Genomic DNA, 20,831 nt, shown 5'->3' with positions numbered 1-20,831 from the left:
AAACGAAAGGTCTTGTAGTATAACAGCTTACCAATGAATTTTATCTTACTCCGCCTTCCGGTACCGGATTTACAAGGCAATATGTGCAAATCTATGAGAAGATGGGCACTCAATTTTCTCGGAAAATCTTTAATCGATTTTTACAAACTAAGATGCAAAGACAGGTTTTGAAATTCGGTAAAATGTCCCCGAAAATTTGATCCAGATCCGACTTTCGGTTCCGGTATTACAGTGCGATAAGTGAAAAATTTTAGTGTTTTTTCAAAAGTAAAGGCGAAACGTGGTGCAAATTTTCATAAAATTTTCTGATAAATTCATCTAGTTGGCAGATCTTGTTAGTTAGAGGATATATAAATCTACTTTGGAATTACATATTAGTCCCCGGTTTCCACTTTCGAACGCACCGGTAATAGTGAAGAAAAGCTCTAAAAAAAAGAAACTCACTTCGATTTCTCAAATCATGATTCAAATTAAAGCTCTCAGTATGTCTGAGTATCAAAACTTTCAAACTGTCATGCAAAATGATGCTGAATCGGTACGCATTGGTACGTGCTAGTACGGAAGAAGAAAACGCCACCGCTCACAGCCAGCGATGCCAAATAGTTGTAGTGTCATTTTCGTAGATTGACGTTTTCCTCGGAAACTTCGGTGGAGTAAAGCAAGGAACGACCTTTTCTTCTGTTCGTCATGCAAACAGTTTTACTTAGAAAAATACAAATTTCCGTAATTGTTCTACGGATGCGTAAATCCGTAAAAAATCACCGAATCCGTAAATCTACATAGATTTCCGTAGATCTGACCTCGCTGCTCACAGCGTACTTTCTTCAATGTTGTATAGCGTGCAGGGTTGCCACATTTAAATCTATATTAATTTGACATAACTGTTTACAAATTGAAAAAGTTATGGTTATTTATACCCAAAGAAATTTATTGATTTTAATCAAGTTTGAAAAAAAATCTTGACACAATCTTCTAGTAATGTTTTTGAAAATATAAGTACTATGAGAAAGGCAAAATTACACCAGTAGGTGGATAAAAAAATGCTTTTTAGTCTTGTTAAGATGTAGAGCCGGTATCGAGAAAAAGATATTGAAAAACTGACATTCGATGCGCTGTTTGTTGTTTTTCTGTTGGATGTGTTTCCGTAGAGATAGGACTATAATTGAATGCTGTGGCGGCCAATTAAAGCGAAACATGCTTGGTTCTTCTAGTCAATTGGACTGTGTCTTCTTGTGATTTCATATGCAGGGTAGTTTAATTGGGAAAACAATCTCCCCTGTTAGGAGCTTGCTACGGGTTCGAGTTCTGTCTCTGAAGTAACATTGTCGTGGTTTTGTTTATTTGTTAAAATAATCCATCTGACAATTAAAAGTCTTAATAACACGTAGTACAACGAACAAACTCTTAAAAAGGATACACTTAATAATTTCTGTGAGAGCTTGTGCGTCGGTTCATCAAATTCAAAGAGATGCTTAACATTAGATAATGCACGTATACATGCTGTCATTGGTTCATGCTGTCCGAAAGTAGTACGATGAAATCTTGGTTGAAGTAGACTCGTCGAGCGTAGAGATCGCTGAGAAGCACGGAAGTCAAGAAGAGATAACAATTTTGGTGAATCAATATCGCCATTGATTACATTAGCCACAAGTAACGCTTGTTGCATCTTTCTTCGTCGCTCTGACGATTCCAGGCCAATCAGACGACAGCGGTCAGGGTACGGTGGTAGATCCAGAGGGTTTTGTCATGGGAGGTGCCGCAAAGCCACCCGGACGAATCTCTTCTGTACACGTTCTATTCGCAAGTTCCAAATGAGTTGGTACGGGCTCCAAACCAAACACGCATTTTCGAGTAATGGACGCACCAACGAACAATATAGCGCTTTTAGACAGTACGGGTCTTTGAAGTCTCGGTTTATTTTCGCTATGACGGCGAGCTGTCGTGTTGCTTTGGAAATCAAAGCTGATCGGTGTTGGTTAAAGGTAAACTTAGCATCCAGCAAAACGCCGAGGTCATTGACAACGTCGACTTTTCCAAGAGCTTGTCCATCGATTTGATAGTCGAATATTATGGGATTGGTTTTGCGATGAAATGTTATAACTTGACATTTCACGGTACTTATAATTAAAAAATTTCTTCTACACCAGCCAACGAAAATATTTAAAAGTTTCTGGAGACGAGCACAATCTTCAATAGACCGAACTGCCAGATACAGCTTCAGGTCATCAGCGTAAACCAGTCTGCATCCAACGCCAAGTAGTAAAGTAGCGTCGTTAAAGAACAGCACAAACAATAGTGGACCTAGATTACTACCCTGAGGAACACCAGATTTATTCGTGAAAGGAGAAGAAATACACGACCCAAGCTGTACACGTAGCACTCTGTCGCATAAATAAGAGCTCAGCCATTTAACAAACATTATCGAAGCGCCTAGTCGGGATAATTTTGTTACAAGTATTTCATGATCTATTCGATCAAACGCTGCTTTCAGACCAGTATAAATTGCATCAATTTGAGGTTTTTCTTCCATCCGAGTGATAAAAGTAGATGTAAAATCCAACAGGTTCGTGTTCACCGATCGTCCAGGCATAAAATCATGCTGATCAGAAGAGATGTACGTTTTAGATTTGGAAAGTACGACAGTGCTAACTACCAATTCAAAAAGCTTCGACGCTGCTGACAAACTGGTTATACCACGGTAGCTTCGTACATTTAGGCGATCGCCACTTTTGAATACTGGGAACACATAAGACTGTTTCCAGATTGTCGGAAATATGCCTTGCTCGAACGACTTATTGAATATCACACAAAGGATCAGTCAAGACGTGGACGCATCGACTATAAACTACTGCTGGAATACCATCAGGCCCAGTAGAGTAAGACTTTTTCAACCATTTTGCAGCGGTGACGATCATATCCGGAGTGATTGCAAATGTGTTTAAATCCACTAGACTAACAGGAACGTCCATTGCGGCGGTTTCAGCCTGCGAGGCAGAGGCGGTACTGTTAGCAAAAACGGATACGAAGAAACTAGCAAACAGTTCACAAGAATCAAATGTATGAGTGGATTCTACCCCATCAAAACGAACGTATGGAGGAATTGACGAGCATTTTCGTTTCGAGTTGACGAAGCTCCAGAATTTTTTAGGGTTCCGTCATTCTGCACTCGCATAACATAAGCTTTGTAAAAACCGGTATTCAGTAAACGATATTCATCGCTAGACTTTTTGAAGTTTTTCTTAGTTTCAGTAGAACTTTAACGACGGTGTTTACGCTGCCATGAATTCCGTTCACGTTTCAGAGTTCGAAGACGAGAATTTGATTTTTCAGTACATAGTTGAATTCGTATGTCATTTTTCAATCTGTTTTCCCCGTTAGATACTTAACAAGACTAACAACAAATCATTAGATGAATTTCGCAGTGAGTGTTATGAAAAATTGCCCCTCATTTCGCCATCAAATGTGAAAAATATTTTTGAAATTGCTTTTCACTTATCGCGCTGTAATACTGGAACCGAAAGTTGGATTCGGATTGAATTTTCGAGAACTTTTAAAGTATTTCAAGACCTTTCATTTGTTTCTCAAAAATCGGTTGAGGAATTTCCGAGAAAATTGAGTGTATATTTTCTCATAAATTTGCACATGAAACCTTGTAATTCCGGAACCGGAAGTCAGATAAAAATGAAAACTAATGGCAAGCTATTGGACCACAATACCTTTCATTTGAATCTAAGTTTTGTGAAAATCGGTTCAGCGATCTCTGAGAAAATCGAGTGACAGTATTTGTCACATAAAATGACAGTATTGACGTAAAAATTGAATTTTTTTTTCAAATGATTGTAGTCAATGAAAACAGACTAATCCAGCATAAGATGTTTTGTATGAGTTATTTCGACAAAATTAGTCAAGTTTTCGAAAAAAATATGGAAAAAATCTCAATCGACTTCTACACTTAAAAAAACTGTAATACGGCTGTCTCAGTCTTAGAATACAAACGAATGTTGTTTACTGTCCGACGTTTCGGCCTTTGGTGTAGGCCTTTTTTGATCACCACGAAGCTTCAGAATAGTCGTTAAATTATGATAAGTAGTTGTGACACTGTGCGTAATTTATGCAAACAAAATATTTTTTATGCAGTCAATAGTCAATAATTTTTATTTCAGTATTTATGTAAATGACCATTTGTTTTCGTAGTATCTTAAAGTATGTTCTAAAATTTATCAGACAATGTAGCATCAGACATCGATATTTTGACTATAAACGATAGAGTTTAATAAGGTTTTACATTGTATTATTTGTTCAACGCTTTATTTTTTTTGTCAATGTAACACAATAAAAAATTGTCCAGTTTTCCTTGATAAAGGCCTACACCAAAGATCGAAACGTCGGACAGTAAACAATATTCGTTTGTATTATTAGACTGAGACAGTCGTTCTCCAGTTTTCCACTTAAAAAAAACGATTTTAAAAATTCAATGTCGATTTGTAAAAAAAAAACATTTTTGATTTGATTCAAATTTTGTTACAAAATAGGTGATTATGTTCCCTACTTACAGTCAAAAATTTATGTTAGGCACATTCAGGAAAAAAATGTTATTTGAAAAAAAATCAACTGAATGATTATAACCATGGTCTAAAACCGATCGTTTCTTATAGTGCGTTAGATGGATTTGGACGTCTTTCACCAACAGCAGCAAAAAAAGACCTTATGCATGGTAGAAAGCATCATTTGGAGTGAATTTTGAAACTGAATTCTAGAACTGAATTTTTTCACTGAGTTCAGAAACTGGATCCTGGGCTCTGAACTCATTTTCAGGTTTAAAATTTAGTTTCAGAATTCATTTACAGAACCTGCATGCTGGAACTAAATTCGTAACTAGAATTCTGAAACTAGATTTTGGAATTGAATTTAGTTCCTTCAATTAGTTTCGGGATTCATAGAAATAAGTTCGGAACCTTGAGCTTGAGCGACCACCCCTGGTTGCTACTCCGTTACTGATCGGGATTAGCTGAAATTGTACAGGGAGTTTCTAGATGATCCGACCTGGGACTGGTAAATCATCCTTCAATTTACATCTTCTGGTAATCCCAGAATTCATTGATCAGTACCGGCGCCGGCCAGGCCCGAACGTAGATCGTCTAAGGAATGGGAAGGGATGTTAGTCCAACACTTGTTGTTACTAGAGGCCGTATATACTACTGCGCACTCCACAAGTGTCACGGGAGAAGGATATTTGTTAGTAAAAATTTCAGTATTGGTATTATTCGCGCGCGACTCAGTATGTTCCGGTTTCAAGATGCTCGGATGCACCACTAAATTCACTGACTTCCCGAGTGAACGTTCAACAATATGCTAAATTGAAGTCCCGGGAAGTTTGATTCACAGCTCTTATTCGAGGAAACTAAAGTAAAATTTGCAATACTATCGCGTAAAGAATAAAAACTTCCCTATTTTTTATAAATGATATTACGTGATACAAAATAAACGAGTGAATAGGATTTAGTGTAGTTGATTCATTGCATTGACATATTCAAAACAGTTGTTATAAAATCATTTTAAAAGATCAAATGAAGGTCAACAGATTTCACGCGCGCCTTGATTCTTTATTATTTCCGCTTTATTATTTTAATTATTTATTAAAATTATTAATTGGTTATATTGGTTCATCTGGGCAGCCGGCTACCGAGAAAAATATTAGCAGAAACCCAGTGGATCCATTCTTGGTTCATTTTCTTTCCGCCGGATTCCACACGGTATCTAGGCTGGTACTGTCCGGAGAGAGCTAATAGGTACTATCAATCTCCTAGTGGACCCTAACCCCTAGAAATAAGTTCGGAACCTTGATACTGAAAATGAGTTCAGTTCCATAATTCTAGAATTAAATTCATGAACTGAATGCTTGATCTGGATGCCGAACCTGAATTCTGAACCAGTCCCATGTTCCGAATTCAGTGCTTAAATTCAGTTCCAGTTCCTGAATGATGACCAAAAGTACTCAACAGTTGTGAACATCGGATTTCTTTTTAGAACCTTTCAAATATCCTCAAAGAACTATGCGAAGTTTCCCTCCACTGACTATGTAAATGTACAATACAAGCTATTGTATTGTTTGTTATATATTTTTCTCTCTCAATATCGTCAATAAGTCAAACTTCAGTATAGATGAACTGTTACAATTCTGGAAGCGAAGTAGTCAAAGTTGCAAAATTCACGCAATCAATCAACTTGTACGAATGAATATATGTATTCGGAAGTGTGAAAGAAAAATGTCAGTTTAATTCGTGTTCACGTCCTTCAGTTATGTCTGACATCACCCACCCGCTTTTTTTCGGTGTAATTTTATCGAAAACCAAGCCAATGAAAGTCATAAAGTCATCTCCAAATCCAGTGGAATTCAATTTGTTTTTTTTCGCAAATCGACTTAAAATTTTGAAAATCGATATTTTGCCTTTCTCTATAGGAAGGTATTAGAATTGCTGGACAAACCGACTTTCGAACGGAGCATTGGAGACCCATAGTGTTTTATACCATTCAAGTCAGTTCGACGAAATCGGAAAATGTCTGTGTGTGCGTGTGTGTGCGCTTTTCGAAGATATTTTTACCGCTCAATTTTCTCAGAGATGGCTGAACCGATTTTAACAAACTTAGGCTCGTTTGAAAGAGTTCCGGAGATAGGATGGTATAAATGACGTAACCGACAAAACGTGTTGTTTTTTTACCGCGCAAGTTTCTCCGAGATGGCTAAAACGATTATAGAAGCCTATACCCGTTTGATAGCTATTATTTGCCCATTGATCAAGTTCAAAGATCAAATGGCTGTGACTTTTGGTTCCAGAGATATGATTGTAGAAGTGACGTAACCGACAAAACGCGTTGTATTTTTACCGCGCAAGTTTCTCGGAGATGACCAAACAGATTAGGCCCGTTTGAAAGCAATTGTTAGGCCATTGTTCAAGTCAAAGATCAAATGGCTGTGACTTTTGGTTCCGGAGATATGATTGTATAAGTGACGTAACCGACAAAACGCGTTAATTTTTACCACTCTTATAATATAAGGGAGCCAATATTTCGGGATCACCTCTAATTTTGTAAAGCGCTAGTGCTCAAAAGTTTAAGCACCTCGAAGCAAGTTCTCATGCAAAATTTGAGCTAAATCGGACATGGGTAAGGGGTGCTGCCCGGCGGTTAAGGTTTGAATATTTTCGATCTTGAAAAAGCAATATTTTTTTATGCCAAAAGTCTTAAAATTGCATGGAACGGTGTCATCTCAAATTTTGTTGTTGAGGAAATCGATTTTCTGGAATCGAGTCCCAGAAAATTGATTTTTCGATTTTTTTTTCAAGGTGACACTAAATCTCGTCGTTTGACATCACTTTGACATCAAATTTTTTTTCGATTTCGGTCCACTTATGGTGATTTTTCAAGATCTATGAAAAATCCATTTTCTTAGATTAGCACCACTCTTCTCATACAAATAGTCAAGCACTTGGTTAAAAAAATAAAGCCTACTATGTGACATAAACACTGAAGCATGCATTTGTGAACTACTCGATTCAATCTGAATCAATTGGTGTCAAAATGAGCCCAAATTAGTGTCACAAGTTATTTAATAAAAAGATAAAAAATATTTTCATGAGACTTTTTTAAAGAAGGAGAAGGGCATTATCACACCACTAGGTGGATTAAGAAGAGTTTTTCAGTGTAGGAGTCGATTTTCAAAAGACAGTCTAGATCATTTTTAGAAAAACAAAGTATGCAAAGTGTTTTTTTTGTGACAAAGTTTTTATGTACAGCAATTTTCATTCAAATCTGAAACGGTGCTCCTAACTCTGATGGCGTTTTTCATTGAGAAACACTGGTGGCGTGGATTGCTCTGGTTTTGCACTTTCGAGCAGAAATGGCAATAAAACACGGTCAAAATATTGCATTTCTGCTCGAAAGTGCAAAATCAGAGCAATCCACGCCACCAGTGTTTTTCAATGAAAAACGGCATGAATATGATTTAGAGCGAAATTCGTCTTTTATACTAATTTCATAAAACAAATGAAAATGGCATGAATTTCATGTGTTTTACATGTAGTGATATTCTATATATTTCCCATATGATGTCACTGTGCCAATTCCTATCGAAGTAGAAAACCCACAAGCAATAAACTATGGTTGATCAGCAATGTCAACCGCCATATAGAGTTAATTAGATTTTAACGAAGATGAATATGGAAACCTGTTCCCTTGCCATATTTTTAAGGAGTGCGACCGAGTGTAGAAGTAATATATCAATTAGATTTGGTGTTCCATATCATTGGCTGTGTGAACCAAACACCGAACTTGACTGATTTATTATTGAACTCGCTAGAAATCCAGCGAACTAAGTACTGAAGTACTCCCTTCTGCACAATTTCTACCGGTTTGACCATTTATCAATTTCAAATCACTTCAGATTTATTAACTGATGTGCGTAAGCAAACGGCACGACTCCAACCGGTCTGCTAACTTACCACTAACGGAGTGTCGCTAATGGACCCGACGTCGCATTTGTTGTACTGTCAGATGGGTGTGCTGCACCAGAGTTGCATGTTTTGAGTAAATAAAACTTCACAAATTAGTTGACCGTGTAATGGATAGCAAGGGAGACACACACACCCACCGTTTGCGTTAGCGAGGCTCATTAAGTACAAAAAACTGTATTCATCTAGCAAACGTAGGTATGTGGATGTGGAAGTATGTATTGTTACGCCACCGACGGTATCATAAATTGACATGGGCGGTCATCCTTAGTGCCTTCTTCAAAAGCAGTTGCCGCTCAACGCGCAGGTTGGTAGGTTGTGTTGGAATATCCGGTGATTTGGCAGTTTTCGTGGCAGTTTTATACTGACAAAACTAATTATTCCATTCAAAGCGAGCACAATTCAAATCAATTGATCGATTTTCAGAGTTCGGTTTTGGAGCAATTATGTAAATAACAATAGTGAATTATTTTAATTGAAAGGAACATTTTCAACAAACATTAAACCAAAAAAAAGTCTCGTCTCCTATTTCCAATAATCTAAGTTATTCAATCGAAACGTTTAGTAATTTTCTTGTCCACTCTTCGGTTACATTCGGTTCGCACGTGTTAGATTTCCATCTGAACAGCTCATTACTTTTGAAAACTAGATCTGACACTTTATGACCATTTTCTCATTCCACCTACGTTCGTTCGCCGATGTAAGCCTGTTTATCTGTCTTGTAATCATTTCGCATACACAGTCTATGAAAATATGTACAGTACATGGTGATCGCCAGCGGCCCTTGCGAGAATTGCCACTACGGGAAAATTACACCAGGAAAGTAATTTCAATTTCCAAAACGAGCGAATCGTGATCCGTGCGATGTTTGACAAATAGCTTGGGCTGGTGCAAAACGGAAATAAAAGGAAGCACCTTTCCAACCTGCGATTTGTGATTATTTCCTTTTTTCATCTTGGGCGGTTCGATCACTTTCATTGCATTTCGTTGGTGCAACTTTTGAATTGAGTTTATTCAGGTCTCGCTGCTGCAACAATCAAGATCACATTCCATCATATTGGATCGAAATGTAAATTTCAACATTGTTGCCATGTCCAAGACCAATACTAATTACTTCGAGCACTCTCGGATACTCCGCAAGCTGTTATCTTAATAGGCCGTTCACGAAGGAAGTTCCTGGTCCGATGTGGAACCACTTTGACTGCACGAAGAATAGGTTACTGGGGTCAGCTTGCAGTCGCGTTGGTCGCCAGAAGTGATAATTGCATTTCCACAGTCAGGTAGACTCGTAACGAAGTCGTGACACGTTCGACTTGGCGGTTGGCGAATGTGAATTGATTTGCACAGGTATTCTGCTGTTGGTTTAATTTCTGGTTTTCCGCGGGTGTTATGTTCAGGAGTGTTACTCGGGGTGATAAATGTTTGTCGTTTTGATTTATTGAGATATTTGCAGTGACAAACGGGATTTTTAGTCTTGGCTTTTCAAATTGAATCAGGTTAAAATAATTGAAATTTTGAAGCAATAATTTTCACTGATTGTTGTTCATTAGACGACCTAATTATTTTAACTATTTGAAGTACAAATGAGAGCGTGCCGTTATTTTTCACGAAATTCGAAACTTTATTGACAAAAAAAGGTTTCAAATTAGATACTCAAAGTATTGTACATCGCAAGCCTCTACTATCATCTACCACCATCTTTCTGGCAATTCACGAATTCAAATATTCGATCCATTTTTAATCCATCCATCGTAATTGGAGAAGTGCTGGTCAACCAGGTCATGCTGCATCAACCTTAACAAATAGTAATCGGAAGAAGCAATGTCTGTGCTATATGGCGGGTTAGGTAGGACATCCCATTTTAGCATTTCTAAGTATGTTTTACCGGCTGTACAACATGTGGGCGAGCATTGTCATGTTGTAAAATTACTTTGTCGTGCCAATCGGTGTACTGTGGTTGTATTTCTTGCAATGTTCGACCCAAACGCATCAATTGTCGTTGGTGGAACTCTTCCTTTCACTCGGTTGCAACAGCAGTCACACCCAGCTGGTTCCAACATATGCAGAGAATAATCTTCAGGCCATGAATATTCTCAACCATCCTCGATGATGGTGCATGGACGGGAAACGTTCTCCATCCCGCATTTTATTATTTTGTCATTAGGATTGCCATTTCCTTGTTAGGGAGGATAAAAAAATCGTTTTTCTTGAAGAATACATTTTTTCAAACCATAACTTTTGAGTCCCTCGGCCCTTGCTAATTCCTGGATATGTAATCCATAAATCCATAGAAAAATTTTGAGAAAAATTCGCATGATTTTCCTAATAACTATAGGAAAATCATGCGAATTTTTCTCAAAATTTTTCTAAGCCTCAGAAAGTCGATTTTTCCAAAAAATTGTTTTTTCGAGATGACACTAAAACTCGACGCGTTATGAAATTCTTGGCACTCTTGGCATCAACAAAAAAAATTCGATTTTAGAAATCTCATGTACTCTGATCTCCTCCCCATCTGAAGATCCAAAATTTTCAAACCCTAACCGTTGGGCACCCCTTACCCATATCTGATCTAGCTCGAAAGGTGTATTGGGACTTTTTTCGAGGTGCTTAAACTTTTGAGCATTACCGCTTTACGAAATTAGAGGTGATTTGCACCCTTTTACATATTAGAGCCGTGGAAAACTCCTTGTTTTGTCGGTTATGTCACTTACATCATAATATCTCCGGAACCAAATGTCACAGCCATTTGATCTTTGAACTTCATCAATGGCCGTACAATAGCTTTCAAACGGGTCTAGGCTTGTTAAAATTGGCTCTGCCATTTCCGAGAAACTTGCACAGTAAAAAAGAACGCGTTTCGTCGGTTACGCCACTTATACCATCATATCTTCGGAACGAAAAGTCATAACCATTTGATCTTCGAACTTGATCATTAGCTCAACAGTAGCTTTCAAACGAGCCTAAGTTTGTTAAAACCGGTTCAACCATCTCTGAGAAAATTGAGTGGTAATAATATTTTCAAAAAGTGCACACACACATACATTTTCCGATTTCGTCGAGCTGATTCGAATGGTATATAAAACTATGGGTCACCAAGGCTCCGCTCGAAAGTCGGTTTTTCCAGCGATTCTAATACCCATCTATAGAGAAAGGCGAAAAATCACTTAAGCTTCTTCTTTATCGATTAAGAATCACCGTACTTTTCGTTTAAATCTCTCCACCAAATTTTGCACACTAGATTTGGTCAGATTCCTCACAGCAGAACGAAACTCGGACATGTTGATATGGTTGATGTCCTTGGGCACCACCTGAACACTGTTCTGAGTATACAATTCCAAGGTATTTTTTTCGTGATGGCAAAATGTTAAATGTGAAATAAACTGTTGTGTTGTTAGAGCAGAGGATACAGGCACTCTCACACGCACTCCCGCAAATAACTTTTCTTGTTGGTTATACTGATCGCCATAAAATATCGCTCTTCAAGCAATAGGTACTGATGGCCTACCAAACGATTATTTTTTCCATGATGCCCGGCTGTCGATGGCTTCCGGCTACCTATATTCATTTTCCGAACAGTTTAATTATGTTAGTGACAGTCGATTTGGCCATATTCAATAATTTCACCAACTTATCGTGCGATAAAATTGTATTTTTGTAATGTGCGAGCAAAATTTTTACGCACTGCTTCTCTTGCTTTGATGCCATTTTATCAAATGAAGACATGATTTCTATAGACAAATCTCGAGGTACGAGTAGAAGCTTAATTTACGACTAACACCAGAGATCTACAAGTGGTATGGGAGTGTAGTATAAATAAGAAGGTTTCATATTACTACCTCGAGAAATATCAAATGTGTTTACGAATTGGAAAAGGAATCTAGGAAAGGAAAACTGCTTTCTTTAACTACTGCGTAATATGTAACATTACGCTCGGTTTACTTTCAAGTACTAATATTTTGTTTGTAAACCTGTTTTTCAAGAATACGATTACTTCATTTCAGTGACGAAAGATTTCCATTTGATTTCCAGAGTAATTTATTTTTGAAAATATCAGTGTGGCTTCTAGCTGATATTTTATGTGAAGTGGCACCTATTGTAACTAAAACTATGCCAAATTTTGAGTTCACCCCGGTAACCAATAAGCACATACTAATGCCGCATTATGACAGCAAATAATCGCTAATTGGCATTTCAATCGCACTTGAGACTAAATTCAGGCCGACTTGGGCAAAATATCCGGCTATTGATATATAATGCTATTTTTATGGCTGGTGTGTATTCTGAAACCTGAATGATGATTGATTTACAACAGATGAGCTTTCAGATTGTAGATATAGAGCTATAAGCATTTTTGATGCTCATAAAAGGCTTTCTTAGTGCCATTATTAGTGCTTACTGGTTACCTGGACAGTGCTGCCAATTATATGTCACGTACACTATTGTATCAGAAAAATTCTAGTTTTTTTATTATTTATTCTCCAATAAAATTTGAACTTATTTTTTATGTGATTACATCTTACTTTGCCATGGTGCGTAATATACAGGGTCCGCCAGCTAAAATTTTTTTTTGAACTAGCGGTTATTTCGACATTGGTAACCTTAATGTCACTTATGATTTGACAGAAACTTAGGTTTATCCTTCCGCTGAACGAAAATGGTTGTGTATACGCTTGAGGAACGCGTGAAAATAGTGCAGTTTTACTTTGAAAATCATGGTAATGTTGCGGAATGTGTGCCAAAAAATCATCTTCTCGGATGAGGCACATTTTCATCTCGGCGGGTATGTAAACAAGCAAAATTGTCGCATCTGGAGGACGGAAAACCCGCACGTTATCATGAAGAAGCCGATGCATCCTCAGAGAGTGACGGTTTGGTGCGGATTTCGGTCTGGCGGCATCATTGGGCCATTTTTCTTCGAAAATGAAGCTTTAGCCGCCGCCACGGTCAATGGCGAGCGCTACCGCGCCATGATTAGCGATTGGTTCTTCCCGTTACTTGAAGAGGGAGACTTGGACACCATTTAGTTTTGAAAAAAATACATGGCGGACCATGAACAAAGAGAATGAAAACAATAGACGTGAGTTTAGACATTACACTTCGGTGTTATAGCAAAATTGTTTTGCAAATAGTAATAACTTTATACCTGCCTAGCGATTTATGTTGAGCTGTCAGGTCGCGCTAGTAGTTTAACAGCCAACTAGATGAATTTACCAGTACAAATTTTTCATCTCGTTTAGTCGTCACTTGTGAAAAGATACTCTTGAAATTGAATTTTTTTCACTTATCGCCACTTAATACTGGAACCGGAAGTCGGATTCGGATTGACATTTCGGGAATTTTTAAAAGTATCTCACCTTAAATCGTGAAATTATAAAAAAAATTTCGAGAAAATTTAGTGTGCATTTTCTCATAGATTGATTCCGGAATCGCAAATCTCATCGGGATAAAATTTAATAGCAACCTATGGCACCAGAAGGCCTTTTATTTGAATCTAAGTTTGTCAAAATCAGTTCATTCGGGTCTCGACTGTAAATTTGGTTTTCACGGCGATTGCATGGCCTTTCTATATGAGAAATGTAAAAATATTAAAGAGAAGTTTTTTGGAATTGAAGTTTCTTGGTTGATATTAAACTTTTGTTTCAGTGTATATTATTTAGAGTTCTCAATTGATTTCATACAAATTCTTCCTGAACACCATATTCGTTAAACTTATAGTTTCCGAGTTGCCACGATTTCAAGAAAGAGCATTAAAAAAAAACATCTATCCTTCTTTAGAAACAGTCTTGAGGCTCTCCATCTGTGCAAAAATAAAGGTTTTGTCATATTGAACGTATATTTCTTCATTCGAATCCTAGTATGTAATGGCTTACACTCAAACAAAAATCCACAAATTTTTATTTCAAATTATGAGGTTAAACTTGAACATAATGAAAACCGGATGAAATTTAAGTAATTTCTTCATTTTCGAACTTTTGATCGAACGCTCTTCATCAAGTTCCGGACAAGTGTTGCATCGCATTTTTTGGACGCTTGAGCCCAAATTTTTTTGAACTCCTGCATGGACAGGGTGGTTCGCACATCTAATCGGCGAGAGGTATCGTCGACAATATTTTTCTCAACGAAATTTGTACCTTTTTCCGCAAGTCAATTGAGAGTTTGGCATAGTGAGCCGACGCTAAATCCAGCCAAAACAGAAGAGGTATACTATGCTTCTTATATAAAGGCAGAAATCTCTTTTGGAGACACTCAGATCGATAGATTTCTGCATTTATAGTTCCGGTAGTGTACAAAAGGGTTGACTTCAAACCACAGGAACATATTGCTTGCCATACCAGTACCTTTCGACCGAATTTCTCCACTTGAATCGACCTGCCCGCATCGCTCACATCCTCCCCAACGACGACAGTAAAATATTGTGGAGCTGGAAGAGGTTTTGAGTCCTCCTCTACATAAGTCTCATCGTCCATCAAAACGCATGCATCCGGATAGTGCAAATGACGCGAATACAATTTCCGGGCCTTTGTTACTGTTCCCTTCTTCTGTTCTACACTTTGTTTCGAGATTTTCTGCTTCTTGTAGGTCTTCAGGTGATTTCGCCTCTTGATACGCTGGATAATTCCGACACTCGTTCCTGCTTTTTTAGCCAATCCAGTATTGACATTGATTTGTTCTTCATGATTAGAGATACCACTTTCTGGTCCAGTTTTGGGTTGGAAGATCCGGGTTTTCTACCTCTTCCTGGTAGCTCATCAAGAGAATAGTGTTTCCCAATCTTATTAATGATGGTTTTAACACTGGCATGATGAATTCCAAACCGCTTCGCCAATTTTCGCATAGTAATACACTTCTTACTTAGCCATGTGACCAGAACCTTAATTTTCACTTCCTTTTCAATACGCGACATTTTGAAAACGCAGAATTTCAACCGCACAAACAAGTAAACAAACGAAAGCTGACAGCCAAACGCACAGCACACTGTGATCTGCGCATAAAAAACCATCACAAATACATGCGTACAACACAAATGTATGAGTTTACGTGAATTGACCGAACGTCAAACAAGCTACGTGAATTTCTGGTGTGAAAATTTGGATTTAAAAAATGGCGAATAGTGAGTCCCCTAAGAGTAAATAGCTTGAAAATTCACGAAATTTTTTTAATTACAATTTTTTATTACAAAGCAAACATAAATTGTGATTTTTATTTATATTAATATTTCAGCTATGCCGGTTTTGTCAGCTTGATGTTTATTTTTTTATAGTAAGAATGTGATATGAACACTACATTACATTTTATCTTTAAAACACGTATTTCTCACTGGATTATGCATTAAACTGCTTCTAAATAACAGTCCATTAAAAGCTACGCAAAAAGTAGGGAGGAGTATTTATTCACATAACCTGTCATGGATCTATGAAGTGATTTTTTTGAGTAGATGACTTGCTAATCATATCTCTAAAATTAAAAACCGAAACACTGATCGTTACGTAAGAATGAAACGACAAATTGTGTTCGGTGGAGCAAAAAAAATGCAAAATATTGAGTTGCCTGGTGACATGCAAATGAGTTAAAAAAGTTCAAATTTATTCGTTGATGTTTAAAAATGACTTTTACGAAAGCAGCTCTGCGAGTTAGAGGGTAAAAGTCTGTAATCACGTAAAAAATAGTAGCTTAATATTTTATTAGAGGATGAATAATAGAATTTTTCGGATGCAATAGAGTACGCGACACATAAATTGGCAGCATTGAACTTATAATTTTTTACAGTTTTCGATTGAGGTGCCACACCGCCAAAAATATCAGCTGGTAGCTACAGCTCAATTATCAAATTATTTTGAGTGCATTATTTGCATGAACTAGTATTGTTATTTGTATGTACCACGAAGTTATTTACAATATTTAAAGTTCTTCTGGCAGAGTAACAATCAGAGCAGTGTAACATTAAAATGATTTTAAATTGATAAAGCAGAGAGTTTCAAATTTTCTGCGTGTACATTTTCTGAGTGTACAATTCTACACAACAGAAACAGCTGTTAATATATGATCACCTGAGCGCATACAAGATGTAACTGATTTAAGGGAAGCTTATCACTGAATTACGTCAATTTGGGTCATATAATATTGCCAAAATTGCTTCCCAGCGAAAATCTTCCGATCATAATAATCAATTCAAACGATTGGAATCAGCTAGGACAGGGCCTGACAATTGTTAATCCACTTCAAGAGCCAGTTTCGGACCAGCTCATGATTGATTGAAATTGACATAAGCAAGCACAAGTTGCTAAAATTAATATTACTGCAGGATGATAGAAAAAGTGTTGTCCGTATCGTCGATAACAATGGAGTTTTATATTGTATATTTAATTTTTAGGATCATCTTTTTAAAATTATGAATTTCAATAGGATTTAAATTTGTTTTTAAGTCCTGTCAATGTGGAAAGTATACGAGTACATTCAACAATCACTGGATGATACAAAGAGAAAGCCTGAAATCACGAAGTGTGATATGGACGAGAATATTGATTATATTGGTTGTACTTGAGAATAGCACCAAACCTTTGCATACTTCTGTTTGTTCTTTGGATATTTCTGTTTATTAGTAAACTGTGTTTTCAAATGATAAATAATCGCATGTTATAAAAAGAGAAACTTTTCAGAATGATTAATTATCTCGACTGGCAATAGTGATCGTGAGGAATGTATTATTTATAACGAAATATCCAGAATCAGTTAATTTTTGAAGTACGTTGAACGTTACAAAAATGAAAGTGAATTTTTTTAATTATATTCGTTCATTTATTTTATAAAATCACGAAACTCCAAACAGACTGCAACTGACCCAGTCTTAAACAATTGTTCCATCAAATTCAATGCAACCGATATCAACCGCTCCGTCCACTAGAGCAACCCGTATCTGCACGGTGATGTCGGCAATGTCCATCTGGATGTCGTCCTTGGAGAAGGTATAATCGAACGACTCCCCTTCCACCAACGGACAGGAATCGATTCCATTGGCGCAAGCATCGGCAATCTCCGGAGGCGTGGTAACGCCCAGATCTAACCCACCGGCATAGAACTTAATGGAAGCCTCGACGGTGCTGGTGGACAACGGGCTCACCAGGTTACGGCCAATGCCGACCAGCTTCTGACCACGGGTGATGGTACAGGGCAGTTCCGTGCAGCCTTCGATTTCAAAGGTTTCCGGTGTGGGTGCTTCATTTGGACCTGTACGGGAGGTAAATAAAATAGAACACGCTGGGTATTGAACACCATGTTATCTAAACTCTACTTACAGGAACGGAACGGAGTGTATGCAACCGTCAGTGTCGGAATGGCGACACTGGCGACGACGACAATGGTCAGAAGCTTGTGCATGTTGGCTGCCAAAGATTGTTTGAAACTAGTGCTGTGAGTAGCTAATCCCGGTATTTATACAGGTTAAGTTCGGAATCAGCTGATTCTTTCATTTATTGCCAATTGCTGATGAGATCTGCAATCCGGTTTATATTAAGGTTTTGAGTGATATCAATATAATTCACTGATACCTTTTCGTCTACGTTTGTAATTGATAAGATGACCATATGGCCATATGCAGTGAACTAGGAATCGGAAACGTTAATTTCGACTAGCACATCAGTAAGTATATTGCATTTCGGAGCATCAAATATAACGTTTATTACTCATGTAGAGTTGCAATCGTAGGTTTGCTAAAGGGTTTACGTTGAACTACCAAGTAGTACTAGGAGTTTAATTCGAACTGCTATGTACAGGCTAGTCGACGGCGTAACATAAAAAAAAATACTAGCCTTCATTGTTGTGCTACCAAGACAGCCAAATTTAAAAGAATATAAAATACTGAGTTTGCTTAATCCATCTTTCAATTTGAACAAATCAAATTACATTGCGTTCAGCTGCCTTGCTCCATCGACAAAACGGCAAACAGATGTGTTAAGGTGATTCGAAGTATTTTGTTTCAACACGAGTCGCTTTTAACACCCAAATCATTGAATTTGATTTAAGATAATAATACTAATGAATGCAGACCTTTTTTGAAAATTTATCGAAACAACATTTGCTGCTAATTTTAGAGACGTCGTAGCAATCAAGATCCTTTCTATTCTTTACACCAATAGTTTCTGCCAAATTCAACATCAGCCAAAAATTCCAGCACCATTCATCACTCCACCAAAGCCGAAAACCACTTGTTTAATCAACCCGCGCAACCGCAACCCGTAGCCAATCGAGTCAACCGTGGGAGTTTTGCCGGGCGGTGGCAGTGACTGCTGCAGGGCCTTCGACGCGTTTACGAAACGCACCGGAGATCAAATTGCTTGCTCACCCACCGACTACAGTTGTTAGCATAATGATGTGGTGTACCAACAGGCCTACAATATTTACTCGACTCGACGGTCAGGTTTGAGGGTTCCAAAAAGCAGCATCTCACCATCTGACTGCAATGGGTGGAGGCAATCAACGCACATCGTATTAATTGATCTAGTCATCGAACCAGGTGCTAATGGTTGCGTGTCTCACTTTTGGTACAGGTCTCTCTACGATCGAAGCAAAGTCCTCTGGCAAAAAATAACCGTACGTGCTATGATTCGGGTGGATGTCAAGTTTTGGACGGAGGAATCAGATAAACCTAATCAAACAGTCGCAGTATGAAAACGTGCCTTCCCGTCCGAACCAATGAATATGGTTGAGGTTCATTTCACGAAGGTCGATCTGGGTATCGTCTGAAGTGGGCGATGTGCGGGTGTTCTCGAAAGCTGACAATGAGTCAGGTTACCGAAGTCCCGTTTGAAGTTAAACGAACGTCCAAGTAAATAAGTAAGAACAGAAGCTAACTAATAATTAGAAAATCTAATAAACACGAGATTCGAGAACGATCCACAGTAGAAGTTCGGTATCTGAAAGAAAACAAAATTTAGCATTTAGGGGTTTGCACAAAGCACATATTTTGTTTCTATTTCTTCGCGGTTTCGTTTTAGGCTCATCAGTGCTTAAAGCAGTTCAAATTGAACTGCCATCTCGTGTCTAGTAGTTTAATTTCAACCGCTAAACAGTCGAAAAGTTTGCACTATTTATGCCGTCAAAGAATGTAAACGTTTATGGGCATTCTACGACGGCCAGTAATAAGCCGTCACTCGTTTACGCCCGAGACATCAGAAATAATATTGCACCTAATTTAGGGGTGGGTAGTGTCTAACACTTGAAAAATCATTTTTTTCTTTGTGTTTTCTTATAGTAAAACATTTCAAGAATATTCTGTGAAAATTTCAAGCCAAAGCGTAGCAAAACTCTGGAAGTTATTTTTGCATATCTCATACTGAGAAGAAGCTAGAGCTCGGTGCACAGGCCCACGAGTTCTGCTTCGATTGACTTGAAAATTTGACAAAACATTTCTGAAATGTTTAATTAAGACAAAATACAAATGAAAATATGATTTTTTGAAAATGTTAGACCCTACGTGCTCCCCAGAAAAATAAACTGTTTCCTTCGATTTTATAGACAATAAACTTTAAACGCATTTTTCTCGAAAGAAGGTTTTGAAAGTCCGTGTCCATCGTCATTCGCAAACTACCTCACTGTTTTGTTTCAAATTTTGCACACACTTTCTACATGTGAAATACCAGACTCCGACATTTTTATTTCGTTACTTTGATGAACTTTTACAGCTACAAAATGACGAATTTTCGAATTACAGCTACAAAATGGCGAAAATTCTTGGAAAATCGCATTTTTTACTTTAAACAATCATCAAAAATTAAAAAAAAAAACAAACAAAAACGTTGGGGTCTAGAAAATCGTCAACTTTAACTATGCTGCTTTGATTTGACTTCCTCACCGGCTTATTTTTCAATATTATTCCACGAAAAAATCACGGAATGTTGTTCGAATGATGTTTTGTATTATGCAAAACATTTGAATTTATTTTTTTAAACGATAGTTATAAAAAACTCGCAAAAATGATGTATTTTTTCATCCGTTAGACCCTACCCCCTCGTTAATTCCAGTTATACATACACACTTAAAAAAAAAACCTGTGATGCACATAAATGGAGCGTCGCAGTTCACCCAAATTTACGTCGAAGAACATTTAATATTGTGTCTAAGATTCCATGACATGAAATTCATTTAAATAAAAAAAAATTACTAATAGCAACCGCTGCAACTTGAACCGAGAGTACGTACGCAAGTACGTCTGTTAATTGACTGAGCCACAGAAGCATGCATCTGCTTGGCTGGTAAAATGTGCATTTAAATTCATACAGTCGTATCTGCTAGCAGAACGCAAGTTACAGTCGAAACCAATAAAATTCA

At 37.5% G+C, this 20,831-nt stretch overlaps 2 protein-coding genes across 2 annotated transcripts in view; both read right to left on the bottom strand.

Annotated features, from left to right (window-relative positions):
* LOC131439667 (hepatocyte growth factor-like protein) overlaps window positions 1-20,831 on the bottom strand; it is a 179,712-nt gene that overhangs the window by 23,389 nt on the left and 135,492 nt on the right. The gene's annotated exons all lie outside the window — the stretch shown is intronic.
* On the bottom strand, window positions 17,281-17,956 carry LOC131439668 (uncharacterized). The gene is made up of 2 exons (XM_058610966.1): window positions 17,801-17,956; window positions 17,281-17,732 (listed from the first exon to the last, which is right to left on the bottom strand). The coding sequence occupies exons 1-2, from the start codon at window positions 17,880-17,882 to the stop codon at window positions 17,353-17,355; spliced, it is 462 nt and encodes a 153-aa protein (XP_058466949.1). The 5' UTR covers window positions 17,883-17,956; the 3' UTR covers window positions 17,281-17,352.

This window comes from Malaya genurostris, chromosome 3 (assembly GCF_030247185.1).
Source record: "Malaya genurostris strain Urasoe2022 chromosome 3, Malgen_1.1, whole genome shotgun sequence".
NCBI classification, from domain to species: domain Eukaryota; kingdom Metazoa; phylum Arthropoda; class Insecta; order Diptera; family Culicidae; genus Malaya; species Malaya genurostris.
The sequence above is the reverse complement of the archived record's forward strand: the minus strand, read 5'-3'. Positions and strand labels throughout refer to the sequence as shown.